The 19,550-nt window shown below is 40.6% G+C and overlaps 1 protein-coding gene across 1 annotated transcript in view; it reads right to left on the bottom strand.

The window, feature by feature from the left end:
• Positions 1 to 19,550, bottom strand: part of lmo1 (LIM domain only 1) — a 67,137-nt gene that overhangs the window by 22,770 nt on the left and 24,817 nt on the right. Inside the window, exon 2 of the mRNA XM_063012640.1 lies at positions 50 to 263. Within this exon, the coding sequence (XP_062868710.1) occupies positions 50 to 263 (214 nt within the window). The remainder of the gene's footprint in view (positions 1 to 49; positions 264 to 19,550) is intronic.

The raw sequence follows: 19,550 nt of genomic DNA, 5'->3' as shown, positions 1-19,550 counted from the left end.
CGAGGTTTAACAAGGCCTTTCTGCTGTAATTCTAGCTTATATCTCTTACCTAAGGTAGTCTCTGCGACAGAGGATGAGATTGGCTTTGGTATAGAGGGTGGAGCCCACCTCACCCAGGCGGCAGTCGCAGCACGCGCACTTTAGGCAGTCCTCGTGCCAGTATTTGTCCAGCGCCTTGAGCAGGTAGCGGTCTTTAATCTTGCGGTTGCAGCCAGCGCACCCCTTCTGTTTGCCTTTGGGCTGGACGGAAAGCATCGGCACACCTGAAAACGATAAGGTGAGAGACAGTGTGATTTACTGCCCGAGGATTGCTGCTGACTTAATGTTGCGTTACTTTATTTATTTATTTATTTTTTTTCGTTTTGATAAGGAGGCACAGGTAAGACCAGCACCGTGACTGTTCAATATTCATTAGGGTCACACTGGATTACATTTCACCCTTCACTGTCCCCTCATGCAAAAAGAACAGATGTTACCTTCAACACAAATAACATGCACATTTAAAATGCAGCCATGTGTCAGGACACTTAAGAACAATCTTCTTTTCAATGGCTCACTGATGCGTTTCTGTGGTGTGTCCGGGCTGTTTTAATACGCTGTGCAGTGAGGGAGCTCCAGGCTATGCTAAAAGCACCTCACAGGTTGTATTTGGGATGGATTAACATTAACCTTTTGAAGCGCTGTCGTCCGCAAGGAGCGGTGTCGCGGTGTAAGTGCTTCACTGAACACTTCCACACAGACGTACACTTTCTTTTACACTTTCTCTGTGTAGAAAGTGTAGAAGATGCCATAACACTAAAACCACCTCCTTGTTTCTACACACACTGTCCATTTTATCAGCTCCACTTACCATATAGGAGCACTTTGTAGTTCTACAATTACTGACTGTAGTCCATCTGTTTCTCTACAAACTTTTTTTTAGCCTGTTTCACCCTGTTCATCAATGGTCAGGACCCCACAGGACCACCACAGAGCAGGTATTATTTAGGTGGTGGATCATTCTCAGCACTGCAGTGACGATGACATGGTGGTGTTGTGTTAGTGTGTGTTGTGCTGGTATGAATGGATCAGACACAGCAGCGCTGCTGGAGTTTTTAAATACCGTGTCCACTCACTGTCCACTCAATTAGACACTACTACCTAGTTGGTCCGCCTTGTAGATGTAAAGTCAGAGACGATCGCTCATCTATTGCTGCTGTTTGAGTTGGTCATCTTCTAGACCTTCATCAGTGGTCACAGGACACTGCCCACAGGGCGCTGTTGGCTAGATATTTTTGGTTGGTGGACTATTCTCAGTCCAGCAGTGACAGTGAGGTGTTTAAAAAAATCCATGTGCTGAGAGTGATCCATCACCTAAATAATACCTGCTCTGTGGTGGTCCTGTAGAGTACTGACCATTGAAGAACAGCATGAAAGGGGGATAACAAAGTATGCAGAGAAATAGATGGACTACAGTCAGTAATTGTAGAACTACAAAGTGCTTCTATATGGTAAGTGGAGCTGATAAAAAGACAATGTGTGTAGAAACAAGGAGGTGGTTTTAATGTTATGGCTGATCGGTGTATACAGACACATCCCATCCCACGTCATAGTTGTGACGTCCGTGATTGTTCGCTTTCTCTGCAATTACGTTACACATTGGTCGCCAAAGCCAGGCAAACGGTGTCGCCGCATGAAGTATGTAGCGGCCTTTAAAGTGGATCTGACTGTTATTCCACACAAATGCAGATTCGTCTCATATGCACACTTTGATGACGTATTACTGCACCGCTCAAGCCGAGCGCTGTACAAAGCGACTGTTCATTGTTAATTTGAAATTAAATACATACATTTTTTAAAAACAAACTAAACACGTTGAGTTTAAGGGAAGCGATGAGCTTAAGGGTAAAGATTTCTCAACAAAGGGCGTCGAGTTTGAAAGATTTAGGGTGTGTTCGAAAAGCTAGGGAGCTCTCTACATAGGCAGCATTTTACGTCATCCTGTGCGCGCTCCCGAGAAGGAGGCTGTTCGAAATCCCAGATGCCTTAAAATCCTCACTTCTGAGGCATCTTAATATTTCAATGTTCTTTTGGCTCAAGAACGAGTGCGCATCGGACGCTGCCTTAGTGATCAAGACAATCTCAGCATTCATGGCTGACGGGGCGGAGAAACGAGTTATTTTCAAACGTAAATAAAATATTACTGATTTTTAACTTGTATAAACTTGTACCGAGTGTTTTTATTTGCAAGTTTGGGCTTGTCAGGAAATTTAACCGTTATCGGTACATGAAGGGAGGTGTTATTGACGTTAGCGTGCTGTGCTACCTCAGTTTATTGGTTTTAATGGCGAGATGCTAAATGCTAAACGCGAAATGCTAAACCCGATGGAATCGCTATCTAAGTAGTGCGTTCGAATAACCTGCCTTTTAAGTCACTAACTTATTAGAATCCTCTCTACTAAGTCAGCTGCCTATGTAGACAGTAAGACAGCAAGGCAGCTCCCTAGGTTTTCGAACACACCCTTAGAGTTTAGAGGATGTTTAGTTTCACGGTACCACGGCATATGAAAATTAACTTAAATGTATTTTTTAATGGAGCAAAGTATCACATTGAAATAATTGCAACTTCAGTATATATATTTCAAAACTTCCTATAACACTAAAAAACTAATATATTTCATGTATTTCTTTATACTTTACAATAAAATATCGCAATATGAGTCAAATCTATGCTTTTAATATTTATTTTTCATAAGAAATATATTAATGTGGTTAAAAATACACACTTTAGTCATGTCCCCAGGTTTTCACTCAGTCCTGTTACCCTAACATATTCATTCTTTTGGAAGAATTACATTATGTGTACCTACTGAAGATCATGGGAAGACCAAAAGTAAGTTCTCTCCCCTCCTGTTTGTTTGATAATATTGTAACTGACTTGAAAAGATTCCTTGTAAAAATTAAACAAAGTTGCCTGATATTGACCAAATACACATTCTGCGTAGTTAGGTATGCTTGTTACTAGATTCAGTGTTGAACAAAGATAAAAGCTAAAGTTTAATTTCATTCAGTTACTACACACAGGTAGCATTTATATAGAATGTCCCATATAAAGAACAAAGTCCATTTAATAACTGCACTAAACGTTAGTCTATCCGCTGCCTGACATTTGAGCGGTGGCTAAAAGCTGCCCTTCAGCTGACGCCAGGAGCGCTGGGTACCCAGGCACCCCTCGGCCAGTGCTAACAGGTTGGGGCCGAGTGAGCGCGCAGTGGCTCTTAAGACACTTTCACTCACACTGGGCTATTGATCCATTTAATAGAATGCGCTGGCCACTTACTCTCACGGCTTTCGATATCCAATTTCTCTCAAAAAGCCCCACTCATAGCGCTTACTATCGAAACCGCACCCTGAGCCTGCTGCCCAAAGGCCTTGCCAGACACTGGCTTCCTGTGAACTCTTTGTCATTCCTGGTTTGAATTAAACCAAGAAGTCATTGGTCGATCAATGCTGTCGGTTAGAAACATACATTCATTTCCAACAGCTGATGCTCGAGAGTGAAGCTACAGAGTGAGGTTTAAACACAAGTGGTACAGATTTGTGCCTCACCCTCAGGCTCACCTCACTTGCATGTCTTTGGACTGTGGGAGGAAACCGGAGCTCCCGGAGAAAACCCACACAGACCCGGACCTCCCCACCTGGGGATCGGACTCGGGACCTTCTTGCTGTGAGGCGACAGTGCTGCCCACTGAGCCACAGTGCCACCCTGGTGGCTCCAGTAGGGCTCAACTGGAGGGAGTTAAAGGCCAGATAGGGACACCATTGTGATGCAATGGAGGGTCTGACTGTATAGTTGAGCCACTGGCTCTAGCCAAAGAACACAGAAAGCATAGAGTGTTCCTCCATGCGTGTTAAGGCTCTCTACGAATCTACTACCAACACCGATGTTGTGCGTGTGTGGTTACAAAGGTCTGATCAAATCATAAAGCAAAGGTGGATGCCATCATTCTTAATGGCTAGAATGTCTAGTATTCACATCTCTCAAAAAGCCCCACTCATACCGCTTACTATCGAAACCACACCCTGTGCCTGCTGCCCAAAAGCCTTGCCAGACACTGGCTTCCTGTGAACTCTGTCATCCACCCTCAGGCTGCATTGACATGATGTGCAACAAAACCGCTTTCCACTGACTGTGCCATTGTTTCCTATGGAGTGAAGAGGTGCCACTTCACCTTGTTGCTGTGCTACCTGGAACGTCATGCACCATGAAGATTTCCCACCTTGGTGCTTGGCTTTTTCTGATTAAACTTTGACACTGTCTGACGCTGACCTTTTCAAAGCTTCCTTAATGAGACAAATTGTTTATACGATGAGGTCTGAAGCTAAGCACGTGGCAGAGTGGAACTGATTCTCAGTGTTTTACAAATCCTGACCTGTTGTATTTAACAGAATATTGTACAAAAAAACCTGTAGCTCTTTGATTGTAGCTCTTTAATAGGATTTAATTCTAGGATAGGGATGTAACAATACACTCTACCGACCATACGATACGATTCACGATACTGAGTTCACGATACGATTTTTTACCGATTTTTTTAAACAAAATGAAATTAAAGACAAATGACAGTTTCCTTTTATTATTTCTCTTTAAAAATAAAATAGAATACTGTATGTGTGCTTATCTTTTATTTATCTAAATAAAAAACAAAACCAAAAACAATGCTGCACATTTCCCCTCACATTTCACATTTTGTGTAAAAAACTAATGAAATTTTAAAACAAATCCCACATTATATAATAAATAAATAATACATACAAAGAAAGTAACATCAAATAAATAAACTAAGGTTTTGCCTGTGCTCCTTCCAAGCTTGGTAAAGTGCTGTAAAGTAAAGTGCTGGCATTACTGATGAAATGCAGTATTTAGGCTCCAGTGTGTTAACCAGCAATCGAAATGTTTTATCATGATATCGATATCTTTTGCCATGAAAATACCAATGCACCTCATGTAAACGCGCTTGTCAGCGTGGTTTGCCCTTTTATGAATGATTTTCGCTCACGCAGGGTGACCGGAGCTTCTCACTGTGGTGCCGGTTTATATGTTTATCATGTTCGTTGCGCTATGTGTAGTTCAGTACCCTGTTTTTGTTTTGTCTGTTATCTTTTTTCATTTTCGGTCTTGAGGAAACCACACTTTTGATTTGAAAGAGGAGGGGGCATCCTCAAGTTCCACATCTTCACCTGCGGTCGCCTTTTTTCTAGAACTGTGTGGTCCTAGGGTTGCCAAGTCAGGCATAAATCACCACCGCATCCTTTGAATTTTCACCCATTTTGGATAAAGCTCGATTTGGCAACCAGGCGAGGTGGCTGGCGCAAGTGCCCTTCGCTGTTTAACGTGAATATCGATTCATTTTACTTGAATTATCGATTGAAATCGTGGCAAAAATGCATCGATTTTTAACTGTGTATTGGTGCATCGTTACATCCCTATTCTAGGATGTAACGATGTACCACAATACAGTTATTAACCGATTCAAAAATCGATTTGACATGTAAAATGAATCGATATTCACTTTAAACAGCAGAGGGCACTGGCGCCATACACCTCGCATGGTTGACGTCACTGGCACTATACGCCTGGTTGCCAAATTCGGGGTTTTTCAGCCAAATTGGGCTTAATTCAAAATTGCTTTTTGCATAGTTTGGACCTACCTCAGAAATAAAAGAGCATTTATTATTTAGAGAAATAAAAGATAATCACAAATACAGGATTTTTTTATTTTTTTTTTTATTTTTTTTTTTAAGAGATAGAACTAAAGGAAACTTTGTTATAATGTGTCTTCAATTTCAGTTTTAAAAAAAATCTGAAAGAAATCATGTTTGTATGTTTGTTTATTAGGATTTTAACGTCATGTTTTACACTTTGGTTACATTCATGACAGGAACGGTAGTTACTCATTACACAAGATTCATCAGTTCACACAAGGTTATATCGAACACAGTCATGTACAATTTTGCATCTCTAATTTAATTCACTTACATGTCTTTGGACTGTGGGAGGAAACTGGAGTTCCCCGAGGAAACCCACACAGACACAGGGAGAACATGCACACTGCACACAGAAAGGACCCGGACCGCCCCACCTGGGGATCGGACCCAGGACCTTCTTGCTGTGAGGCGACAGTGCTGCCCACTGAGCCACAGTGCCGCCCTGGTGGCTCCACTAATGCTCAACTGGAAGGAGTTAAAGACCAGATAGGGACACATAGTGTCATAGTAGCAAAGTGTGTTCCTCCATGCATGTTGAAGCTCTGTATGAATCCGCTACTGTCATCTAAAAAGGCAATGATGTTGAGAAAAAGAATGAACATAGTTGCCTTTAAAAGAACCTATCAGCTGTAATCCAATTTTCTAATTCTAGCTGGGAATTCTAGCAAGCACTGGCTATGATTATAATTCTCAATTATTTAGTTGCATTTTGCTTATATCAAAGAATTAGCATTTACAGATGTGATTATTTCTTATATCAACACTAAAGCACAGTTAGAACTTTATTATTGTAGAAGAGATTCTGTGATATTACCATAGAGAAATCTCACTGAATTAAAATGAACTGAATTTTATTGAAGTAAATTTCATTAAGACATAAAAGGGTTGGTTTGGACCAGTGTTGCTCAGCAAAGTGTATTCAACTGAATATAAAATGATTTAACCTCTAAAACTAGATTTAAGGGTTATTAGGGCAGTACTTAGTAGAGATGTCCCGATCCGATCACAAAGATCGGAATCGGGGCCGATCAAGGCATTTTTTAACTGATCGGTATCGGCTTTACTAAGGCAGATCCTTAGCCCGATCCTTCGTTTTACGTCAGCATGTCCCGCTGTGTGGAAATACTTTAAAATTGGAAAGTGAAACAGTCCAACAGTGAAGTGTAATGTCTGCAATGCGAGCGTTTCACGAGGCGGTATGAGCAGAGCTGCGTTCATTACTGTAGAATTTTACTATTTACATGGTGTGTGAGACAAGGATCACTCCGGTTTACAAAACAACGTAGTGATGCACTTGCTTAATAAAGAAATAAATACACGGTATATTCACAAATTGTCGGGAGCAGAACACTTTATTAACTTCTTCTGTTACGGTACCGAATAGCGGACAGCTAGAGTCATCGCGTTAGCCAAGCACGCTATTCCATGCACTATGGAAGCCCCAAAGGGTCAAAACACACTCACTTCGCGTAGAAACGTCCATCAAACCATTGTCACAATACAACCACAGAAAAGTTTGTTACAGTTACAACACGCATACAAGTACGGTGGCTCATAAGAAACAAACCAGATATCATTTAACCAAACGATCTACAATTACTACCAATTTGATACGGCACCTAAAAAATAAACACTCAGCCGAATACAGCGAGTTTATTATTATATGATGAGAAGAGGAACCGGCTGTCCGCTAACATGGCAGAGATGCTGATTTTCCTCAAAAAGAACCTTCACTTCATTTTGAGTGTTCTAGTTTTACTACTACAGTGCTGCACTAAGTTTGTTTACATTAAGCAATAGCTTGGATGCAGGCAGTTTTTTTCCTACAGCACTGCAGAGCTATTCAGTTGTTAAACGTATACATTGGATTAATTTGAATAACTGTAATGTACTTGAAGTGTGCACTGTGTGAACAGTATTATCCAGTTCTTATCTAGACAATATCTAGAAAATACAAGTATCGGTTTGAGACTCGGTATCGGATCGGGATCAAAATTAATGATCGGGAATAAAAAAACGTGATCGGGACATCCCTAGTACTTAGTGTTCCTAGTGTTACAAGATAGACTTACAGAATAACCTACAGAAGACATATGTGTTAAGAGGCAACCATAAGATCAACACCTAACCAATGACTTCATGGTCGGTCTCCATAATGCATGCCACTCTTGACCTAGAGGCACAGAGAGCACATGTTCCATTAAGTACTGATGGAACTGGTGGCTGGGGGTTGGATAACAATGAACATAGATATTTGTCACCTTATCTTCACCTAAATGTAATAATTAGGATGGGGTTCCACATGTTTTTTGGCAATCTGTTTCTATTCTTGTTTCTTGATCATTCAATGATGCTACATCAGAAGCAGTAATGGTGCAAATGGATTCTTAACAGTGTGCTCACACAATCAACAGAAGTGTGCCAGTAAATGTGCATTCCATTACCCAACTGTTTCCGTACTGTTGGCATTTTTTTTTTACTTTTACCAGAAGATGTAATGCAACCCTACATGCAATACTAAGCATCCAAACACACTCAGATTCATTTTTTCTCAGTATCAGTTACTGGATCCAGATTTATTCCAATCCCCCCTGAAGGAAGAAGGAACAATACAGGTAAAGGTAGAGGGAAGGTAACAGGAAAAGGGCTTGTTAGTTAAATTTATGGCTTGGAAGTGAATAAGACATGCTATTCAGCCATCCTGTTCCTTTATCAGACATGGGGAAAGGAGAAGCTAATTGGTCCGGCGCTGCTGATGGGAGCCATCAATTAGTTCTGTGCGTTCCCTCCAGCTCCCCTCAACCCCCCCGAGTGAAAATGGGCCTCTTGAAGCGTCTGCGTTAGGATCACAAGACCTGCTATAAATACTAGCATTCAGCATAAGTGAAGCTAAAAGCGCTTCGTACTGAAGCTAGGTGAGGGCGGTTGCTTTTTACCTGCATTTCATGGCTTGTTAGAGGAGCGCGCTGCAGGTACGCCAACAGTGCTCTCCTGTCAGCCTTCTACAAAACTAAAAACAATCTTAATGAGGGGAGAGAGCACCAGCCTGTGTGGGGAAAAAAAAAAAAAAAGAAGAAGTGCGCGCACGTGTGTGAGCGAGCCAGCCAGAGAATCGGGCTTCTTTCAGTTCCCTCAGGAACGACACAAAATCTTTAATTTGCCTTTTATGACAGCTAATTAGTTATTCTATTCAAAATCTTTGCTTTAAATAAGCGAACTAATTATACACAAAGGTCGACCCCCTCCTCAAATCAGGAGAAGCATGCATAATTGGTTTAGACCCCCACTGCCCACACACACACTCTCCACTCGCTCTTTAATAATGCGTTTGTGTTTTACGAAGTTAGCCGTTGGAGAATTCGGGACTCTTTCACAACCTGTCACCTCCGAGTGCTCCAGCACTTTAATTACCTGGACAACTTCAAGTTTGTGGGAGACGAGAAGAAGTTAGCGAGAGACGTCGACGCGTCTCTCGCTAACCCAGATTCCGGTTTGTTCCATTTCTTTCTAGCGCTCGCTCGTTTCTCTCCCGTCTCTCCAGACTCGCGAGTGGAGCTTTCAGAAGCTGCGAAGTCGACGCGAGGCGAGCTAGATCCTCGCGGAGCTAATCATCTCGCTGCTACCACTCTTTGAAAGCTGACGTTTGTTTTCCGAAGGAACTCTTTTCGAATACAAAAACATATATTTCCAGCATGTTCAAAACCTAAACAAGTGACAAACTGAAATGAAAGTGCAATGTAACGTTTCTCTGATACCAAGCTGCAGACTTTTGTTTTGTTTTTCGGAGCCTATTCCGCTAAAGCGCACCTGTCACACGCGGTACTTTGTAGCACTTGAAAACCCGGCTTTGCCCAACGGTGCCTCGGCTACCCGGTAATCTCCATCTCGCGAGAATAAAAAGCAACATTAGAAAAAGAGACGCTAGGCGAGGAGGCAGCTCCCACTTAATCCGTTCCATTTAACAGATACAAGTGCTGCTGACCTTCCTGTGTCATTCCATGTAGCGAAGAAAAGCACATCCTGCTATCAGCACCGTGATTCATATTCAACCATATAAATGCAATTTTGCAAAACATCTCCAAGATAAAAAGAGGATGAAGAATAAGCTAAAATGCACTACTTGCTGTGCTTTCTGCCATCCTCATTGTATGGCCTTTAAAGACCTTATCTCTTTCAAATAAATGTTATTTTTCTCCCAAATCAGAAACTGTCAGACCATGCACTTTCCATTACAGAAGAAGGATCCGATTTCGGTGTAGGCCCTTACTTCTGAACAATCAAAAAAATCAAATCAGTAACCTTGTAACCTTGTGATATATTTCACGTTTTAAAAAAGAGAGCAGTTCCTAGGCACTCAAGCACAGCAATCTTTTAAATGCATCAGAGCAATTACCACATCTGTATGGCAGACTGATGTACATTCAGGGGGAAAAAATAAGTGCAAGAAAGAGGATGATCTGCTTTTTTGTTGTTGTTCTACCATATATCCACTTTTAAGCTTTATGTTAACACTTTTTTAGAAAATAGTATATCTTCATACTGATCAGCCATAACATTAAAACCACCTCCTTGTTTCCACACTCACTGTCCATTTTATCAGCTCCACTTACCATAAAGGAGCACTTTGTTCTTTCAACCTGTTCTTCAATAGTCAGGACCCCCACAGGACCACCACAGAGCAGGTATTATTTAGGTGGTGGATCATTCTCAGCCCTGCAGTGACACTGACATGGTGGTGGTGTGTTAGTGTGTGTTGTGCTGGTATGAGTGGATCAGACACAGCAGCCGTGCTGGAGTTTTTAAAATAGTGTCCACTCACTGTCCACTCTATTAGACACTCCTACCTAGTTGGTCCACCTTGTAGATGGAAAGTCAGAGACGATCGCTCATCTATTGCTGCTGTTTGAGTTGGTCATCTTCTAGACCTTCATCAGTGGTCACGGGACGCTGCCCATGGGGCGCTGTTGGCTGGTTATTTTTCTCAGTCCTTTCATGACTATTCTCAGTCCAGCAATGAGGTGACAGTGAGGTGTTTAAAAACTCCAGCAGCGCTGCTGTGTCTGATCCACTCATACCAGCACAACACACACTAACACACCACCACCTTGTCAGTGTCACTGCAGTGCTGAGAATGATCCACCACCTAAATAATACCTGCTCTGTAGTGGTCCTGTGGGGGTCCTGACCATTGAAGAACAGCATGAAAGGAGGCTAACAAAGCATGCAGAGAAATTATGGACTACAGTCAGTAATTGTAGAACTACAAAGTGCTTCTATATGGTAAGTGGCTGATAAAATGGACAGTGCGTGTAGAAACAAGGAGGTGGTTGTTTGTTTCACAGTCTGAGCATTGTTATTTAGATAGCTAGTTTAACCATGGTGCATTGAGACATGTATTATTACTGCTTAGTTGTTTGAGAGGAGAAATGACCGTATCGGATTGGTATCGGTATCGGCAGATACTCAATTTGCAGTATCGGTATCAGACATAAAAAAGTGGTATCGAGCCAGCCCTACCCTTAACCCTTATTTGCTTAGATTGTATACTGTAAGTCGCTTTGGGTAAAAGCACCTGCTAAATGCTGAAAATGTAAATGTACAAGGTCTGGTGTGGGCACTTGGCAATCAGTTGAATTGGCCAGGTTAAAAAAAAAATCATTGACTACAATGTCATAGTACTAGGCAAAGTAGGGATCACCAAAATACATAAAACTACTTAAAAACTATTTTAAAGTGGATTAAATTGATACTGACAGTAAAGCAATGCATCCGTTACCTATTAAGACAACAAACTTTACACAAATTTACCAGGCTCTGTACTGTGTGTGTGTGTGTGTGTGTGTGTGTGTATATATATATATATATATATAAAAAATCATAATATTTTAAGTATGTGCCAGTAATTCTAAAGTGTCTGATAGAAAGATCAGTTTGCAGGGAATAGATTGCTACAGGCAAGCGGTACATGTGTTTCAGGGATTATAAGCAGTCATCTGGCACAAAGCTCTTGGCAAGAATCCTCATGTATGACCAGCAATGTTTAAATATAACAGCAATATATGAATTATGCTGAAGTGCCTTTACAAATATCAGTGAAGCAGCAGGTTGTAAAAAAGACCAACCCAAGACTGCATATCAATATCAGCAATTTAAATAAAGATACATTTAAAATTAAAAAATGTAAACATTAAAACACCAAAGTCAAAAATATGAGGATGGCACTGCTAATACTAGGTTTAACTATTTTACATTAACAGCATTCAGCAGATGCTTTTATCCAAAGTGACCTACAATTGTGACCAATCAAGCAGTAACAGGCCATGCTCAAGATAACTGCACCATAACTGCTGAGCTACAATGACCAATAAGCAAACACTGGCTCAATAAATTCAATGTGGCAGTGTTATATAAATGCAGATGATGCTTGACTGGCCTGCCTGCTGTCTAGATCTTTTATTGAAAATGTGTGCTGTATCCTGAAGAGGAGAATCAGACAATCGCAATCCCAGATCGCTGAGCAGCTAATATATACTGTATTACAAGCAAAAATAGGCAAACATCCCACTGGAAAAACTGCAGCAATTAAGATCTTCAATTCCCAAACTATCAAAAGTGTCATTAATAGGAAATATAATCTAACAGTGGTAAACATGCCTCTGTACCAACTTTGTGTACCAGACATCAAATTAAAAATGTGTTTATATTTACATTACAATTCAGTTAGTAAAAAAGTAATTTATTTAAACTTTTGTCAGTTAAGAAGGTTTAAAAGAACTAACAAATGACAAATTCTTGTTGTTTTATTGTATTTTACCAAACGTCCCCGCTTTTCCAGAAAACTGGTTTCTAAATCCAACAGTATTGTATTATCTAGGCTAGGGCAGTTGTAGCCTAGAAGTTAAGATGCTGAAGTTATAACTGCTTAGACAATATACTGTCACAGTACTGTAAGTTATTTTGGATAATTTATTTATTTATTAGGATTTTAACATCATGTTTTACACTTTGGTTACATTCATGACAGGAACGGTAGTTACTCATAACACAAGATTCATCAGTTCACAAGTTCAATGTCAAACAAAGTCATGGACAATTTTGTATCTCCAATTCACCTCACTTGCATGTTTTTTGACTGTGGGACGAAACCGGAGCTCCCAAAGGAACCCAAACAGACACGGGGGGAACATGCAAACTCCACACAGAAAGGACCTAGACCGCCCCATCTGGGGATCAAACACAGGGCCCGCTTTGGATAAAAGTGTCTGCTAAATGCTATAAAGCTAAATGCAAATCTATTATTATTAGTTTATTTATAAGCACAACATGGAACAACTTTTTTTGGAATGTGTTGCAGACCTGAAGTGAAGGAATGGATTTATATTAACAAATGAAATGAAATTGAGCAGGTGCACTGAAAGAAGCCAGTTTTGGAGCAGGAGTTTCTGTCTCGTCAGCAGCCTCTAAGTGCATTGCACTTCTTGGATTACTTTTGACCATGTCATCTTAACACAGGTTGACAGTTTGGGCTGTCTTTATCAACCTTGGCAAAAAGATCAATGTTCCATGTGCTTCTGTCCTATAAATAAATGTTTGAACGGACAATCCTAAAACCTGACGTTGATAAGACTGGTTCAAAAGGACATTCCTAAGTTGTAAAAGTTTATGATCAGCTTGCTGAGCTCTGTATAGAGCTTTGTAAACACAACCATTAAGCTGCTAATGGTTCATTTTGAAACGCTTTTAGAAAGACTTTTTTAGACAGGATTTTAGTGTGTGTCTGTGAAAACTTCTGTCCATTTAGTCAAATTTGTAAAACCAGGCAATGGTGTAAAACAAGAACGGTGCTTTGGGCACCATGGCATACTCATGCTAAAACAGGAAAGAGCCTTACTCAAACTGTTGGATGTTTCAATTTTATAACTGATATTAAACACCTGTTAGCAACTAGTGTGGCTGAAACACTTAAACTCAGTCATTAATAAAGGTGTCCACATACGTTTGGCCATAAAGTTTTCAACAAGTGTATATACATTTTGATTCATCTGTAGTTAAATAATCTGAGATTTTTTTCTGAAATACTCACATACACTGATCAACCATAATGTTAAAACCTCCTCCTTGTTTTTACACTCACTGTCCATTTTATTAGCTCCACTTACCATATTGAAGCACTTTGTTTTACTGACTGTAAAACATGGGCTCAATATCTTGGGTTCAAACTGTTTGTAATCAAATAAAAGTCAAACTAAATGTAAGGAACACTAATTTTTTTCGAACTGTCCCAACTTTTTCTAATATATACAGTGTATCACAAAAGTGAGTACACCCCTCACATTTCTGCAAATATTTCATTATATCTTTTCATGGGACAACACTATAGACATGAAACTTGGATATAACTTAGAGTAGTCAGTGTACAGCTTGTATAGCAGTGTAGATTTACTGTCTTCTGAAAATAACTCAACACACAGCCATTAATGTCTAAATAGCTGGCAACATAAGTGAGTACACCCCACAGTGAACATGTCCAAATTGTGCCCAAATGTGTCGTTGTCCCTCCCTGGTGTCATGTGTCAAGGTCCCAGGTGTAAATGGGGAGCAGGGCTGGTAAATTTGGTGTTTTGGGTACAATTCTCTCATACTGGCCACTGGATATTCAACATGGCACCTCATGGCAAAGAACTCTCTGAGGATGTGAGAAATAGAATTGTTGCTCTCCACAAAGATGGCCTGGGCTATAAGAAGATTGCTAACACCCTGAAACTGAGCTACAGCATGGTGGCCAAGGTCATACAGCGGTTTTCCAGGACAGGTTCCACTCGGAACAGGCTTCGCCAGGGTCGACCAAAGAAGTTGAGTCCACGTGTTCGGCGTCATATCCAGAGGTTGGCTTTAAAAAAATACACGAGTGCTGCCAGCATTGCTGCAGAGGTTGAAGACGTGGGAGGTCAGCCTGTCAGTGCTCAGACCATACGCCGCACACTGCATCAACTCGGTCTGCATGGTCGTCATCCCAGAAGGAAGCTGACGCACAAGAAAGCCCGCAAACAGTTTGCTGAAGACAAGCAGTCCAAGAACATGGATTACTGGAATGTCCTGTGGTCTGACGAGACCAAGATAAACTCGTTTGGCTCAGATGGTGTCCAGCATGTGTGGCGGCGCCCTGGTGAGAAGTACCAAGACAACTGTATCTTGCCTACAGTCAAGCATGGTGGTGGTAGCATCATGGTCTTGGGCTGCATGAGTGTTGCTGGCACTGGGGAGCTGCGGTTCATTGAGGGAAACATGAATTCCAACATGTACTGTGACATTCTGAAACAGAGCATGATCCCCTCCCTTCGAAAACTGGGCCTCATGGCAGTTTTCCAACAGGATAACGACCCCAAACACAACCTCCAAGATGACAACTGCCTTGCTGAGGAAGCTGAAGGTAAAGGTGATGGACTAAACCCAATTGAGCACCTGTGGCGCATCCTCAAGTGGAAGGTGGAGGAGTTCAAGGTGTCTAACATCCACCAGCTCCATGATGTCATCATGGAGGAGTGGAAGAGGATTCCAGTAGCAACCTGTGCAGCTCTGGTGAATTCCATGCCCAGGAGGGTTAAGGCAGTGCTGGATAATAATGGTGGTCACACAAAATATTGACACTTTGGGCACAATTTGGACATGTTCACTGTGGGGTGTACTCACTTATGTTGCAGCTATTTAGACATTAATGGCTGTGTGTTGAGTTATTTTCAGAAGACAGTAAATCTACACTGCTATACAAGATGTACACTGACTACTCTAAGTTATATCCAAGTTTCACGTCTATAGTGTTGTCCCATGAAAAGATATAATGAAATATTTGCAGAAATGTGAGGGGTGTACTCACTTTTGTGATACACTGTATACACACACACACACACACACACACACACACACACACATCAGCCATAACATTAAAACCACCTCCTTGTTTCCACACTCACTGTCCATTTTATCAGCCCCACTTACCATATAGAAGCACTTTGTAGTTCTACAATTACTGACTGTAGTCCATCTGTTTCTCTACATACTTTAACCTTCTTTCACCCTGTTCCCCACAGGACCACCAGAGCAGGTATCATTTAGGGTGGTGGATCATTCTCAGCACTGCACTGACATGGTGGTGGTGTGTTAGTGTGTGTTGTGCTGGTATGAGTGGATCTGACACAGCAGTGCTGCTGGAGTTTTTAAATACCGTGTCCACTCACTGTCCACTCTATTAGACACTCCTACCTAGTTGGTCCACCTTCCACCTTATAGATGTAAAGTCAGAGACGATCGCTCATCTATTGCTGCTGTTTGAGTTGGACATCTTCTAGGCCATCAGCGGTCGCAGGACGCTGCCCACGGGGCGCTGTTGGCTTGACATTTTTTTGGTTGGTGGACTAATTTCAGTCCAGCAGTGACAGTGAGGTGTGTAAAAATTCCCAGTACTGAGAATGATCCACCACCTAAATAATACCTGCTCTGTAGTGGTCCTGTGTGGGCCCTGACCAGAAGAACAAGGTAAAAGCAGGCTGAAAAAGTATGTAGAGAAACAGATAGACTACAGTCAGTAATTGTAGAACTACAAAGTGCTTCTATATGGTAAGTGGCGCTGATAAAATGGACAGTGAGTGTAGAAACAAGGAGTTGGGTTTAATGTTATGGCTGATTGGTGTCTATATATTCTTCAGGTTTACCCTCTGTTTCTTATAAGTCTACATTACTGCATCATTCAACATTAAACAAAGCATAAAGGCTTGATATAACACTGGGATATGTAATTTTCATTAATTATGGGTGGCTGGTCTACTTAACCAATATTTGCATCCCTAGTTTTGACATTAGGCAAGAAAAACTGTATTGCAATATCAAAAATCAACACAAATTTTTTGAATATATTGAGCAGCCCTGGCTGGCATGATCTAAAAAGAATTTACTGCATGATTAAAACATCAACATAGTTTTTAAGAAAGTATTTCCTGCATATAATGATATGACCCTTGAGTAGCAACCCAAGCACTTGAACAAACAATTCATATAATATATTATTATTGGGCCTATTGTACATATTTTAGTCTTTTAAACAAAATTTTACCAGGTTTTACACTGTCACACTCCTAATTATAACACATTAGCACTTGTAAAAAGGGAGCAAAAGAGAAAGCAGCCTGGTCAGGGGGAAGAGGGGCAGGGTGTTCATTAACGTGGTGCAGAATTTTAGCAGGCCTGCTCTCGCTAATAAGCCCCAGTGAAACGGAGCTGCTTCGCTCCCTTGCAGTGACCCTGCCACTGCCCAGAATAAGTGAGGGTTTTGTCTCCTGGAATAATTGCTCTTTTCACATATTACAAGTGTTCTGACCCCTGTGGTCAGCAGTCACTTTTCCTCCCCCCTAGCATAATTACTCGTGATCCGGCCCAAATGACGCAGCCGTGTTAGTCTGCAATAACACTGGCTTGGCTTCGGGAGCTGCGGTGTGGGGAGTCTGGAAACAGGAGGCTGCTTTTCTCCCGGCTCGGCCACTCATTTCCATCGCGTCAGAGATGCATTTCTTACATTTGAAGTCAGCACTAAGAACCTCAGGCGTTTTCTGTCTCCTTTTTTCTCAGTCTAAACGGGGTTTTAAGCACATTGTTAGCTCCTGGTGGTCCGTTTTTTGCTTGCAAAGACTTTGGCTTACAGACACAATCCCAATTACCAAGAAAACTTCATTAGTGTGTGTGTGTGTGTGTGTGTGTGTGTGTGTGTGTGTGTGTGTGTGTGTGTGTGTGTCTGTGTGTGTGTGCATGCTCCTACCCACACCGCCCCCCATCACACACTTTTACAACCTATTATTTGTAATTTATTCATACGGGGTTAATTAAAAGAACTATCACTGGCGTACACAACAGCTTTCTACAGACCAGGAAAAGTTGGGACAGAATGGAAAATGCTAATTAAAAAGACGCAGTGTTTCTTATATTCACTTTGACTTACTTTATTGCAGACCGAATGAACCCAAGATATTTCATGTTTTGTCTGGACAACTTTATTTTATTTGTTAACCCTTTGATGCACAACCTGGGTCAAAAGTGACCCAACTGAGTTTTTATTTTCTATATCTTTGCAATAAATTAATTTTGTTATTCAAGCTTCCATGAATTTTTCAATTAACTGGTTTTTGATCATCACAAATCCTTACTTCAGTTTTATATTTCTTGCTTTTTTAATAAAAATCATTTTTGTATCACTACCCTCCTAATGCACAACATGGGTCAAAAATGACCCTTATGTATTTACTATGGAATTTGACAGAAACTACTGACATTTGTAAGTGTTTGTAGTCAAAAACATATCTACTGATCTTTTGAAAGACAACCAAAGATTAGACACTTGAATCTTGAATATGTCCAATACTATTTGCTTGCTAGCTGTTTACATATTCTAGTATAGATAGCTTTTATTAGCTAAGACAGCAAATACATGAATAACTGACAAATGTGCATATGAAAATATTCTTGAATGGATGAATATGGGTCATTTTTGACCCATGTTGTGCATTAGAAGGGGTTTGCTTAGCTTGTGCATCAAAGGGTTAATTTATTAGTTAATTTATTTTATTTGTTAATTTGTTTATGTTATTTGTTAATATCTCCAAATATACCACAAGCCATAGCCTAGTGGTTAGGGTACTGGACTAGTAATCAGAAGGTTGCTGGTTCAAGGCCCACCACTGCCAGGTTGCTGCTGTTAGGTAATTAGTGGGAGTGTAATTACAATACTTCAATGTTTTATTATAAAAAGATTTATTTGAATATGATGTTAATTTAAATGTTCTTTTAGTAGAGGTTACATTATCATTCAAATCAAATAAATAAATCACTGCAGTTTATAATGTAAACCCTTTTAGGTTTTCAGAGACGGGGGATAATCTGAGCTGCCACTTTGATTTCTGACATTTATTAGCACTGCTGCTTCACTTTCTTCTTCATTTGACAAGCAATCACGCCCCAAACCCTGTCAACGTTAAAAATGCATTCAGGCCAGCAGAAATGTAGGCCTTTAGAAAGTTTGTGTCACTCCTCAGGTTAGAAAAGTGATGTGTGAAATGCCCCTCTTGCTGGCAATTACCGCTTACTTATTATTTCTAAAGGATATGCCAGGAGACAGGTGTGCCATTCAAGGCTGAGCTGCAAGCTCAAAAATTGTGGAAACTCAGGGTTCCAGAACCCCATTTGGTCCCATTTAAAGTTTAATAATAAAAATTCACCACAGGAGCCATTTGTGGAGGGAGGGAGGGAATGAGGGGGCCCTATGTCATTTAAGCAATCATTCAGAAGCCTGTCTCTGTACAGCGCCCAAACTGCTACTCATGCTGGCTTAAATACCTTAAATACTATTTAAAAAGAAAAACACAAACATGAAAGAACAAAGGTCACAGAATTCAAACTTTTTAATTAAATTTTTTTAATTATTAAAACCTCTTTGATGGCTTTGAAATCAAATTAGTCATCAGTGCTAAAGAAAAAAATTTTTTTTCAATTTAATATTAAAACCAGGTGCTATTAAAAATAAATACAAATCATAAAAATCATAAAAATCATAAAAAATAAATGAAAATCAGGTTACCTTTTAAAAGCAGACATTACTAACTAGGGGTGCACCGATCCAATACTCTGTATCGGTCCAATATTCTGTATCGGTCCAATATTGGCCCATATCACTGGATCGGAAATCGGAAGGAAAAAAACGTGTAGTCCGATCCGATACTGTTGCTTAATGTAAATAACACAATGTAAATAAGGCCGTTCAG

Source organism: Trichomycterus rosablanca, chromosome 17 (assembly GCF_030014385.1).
Source record: "Trichomycterus rosablanca isolate fTriRos1 chromosome 17, fTriRos1.hap1, whole genome shotgun sequence".
Classification (NCBI taxonomy): Eukaryota; Metazoa; Chordata; class Actinopteri; order Siluriformes; family Trichomycteridae; genus Trichomycterus; species Trichomycterus rosablanca.
The sequence above is the reverse complement of the archived record's forward strand: the minus strand, read 5'-3'. Positions and strand labels throughout refer to the sequence as shown.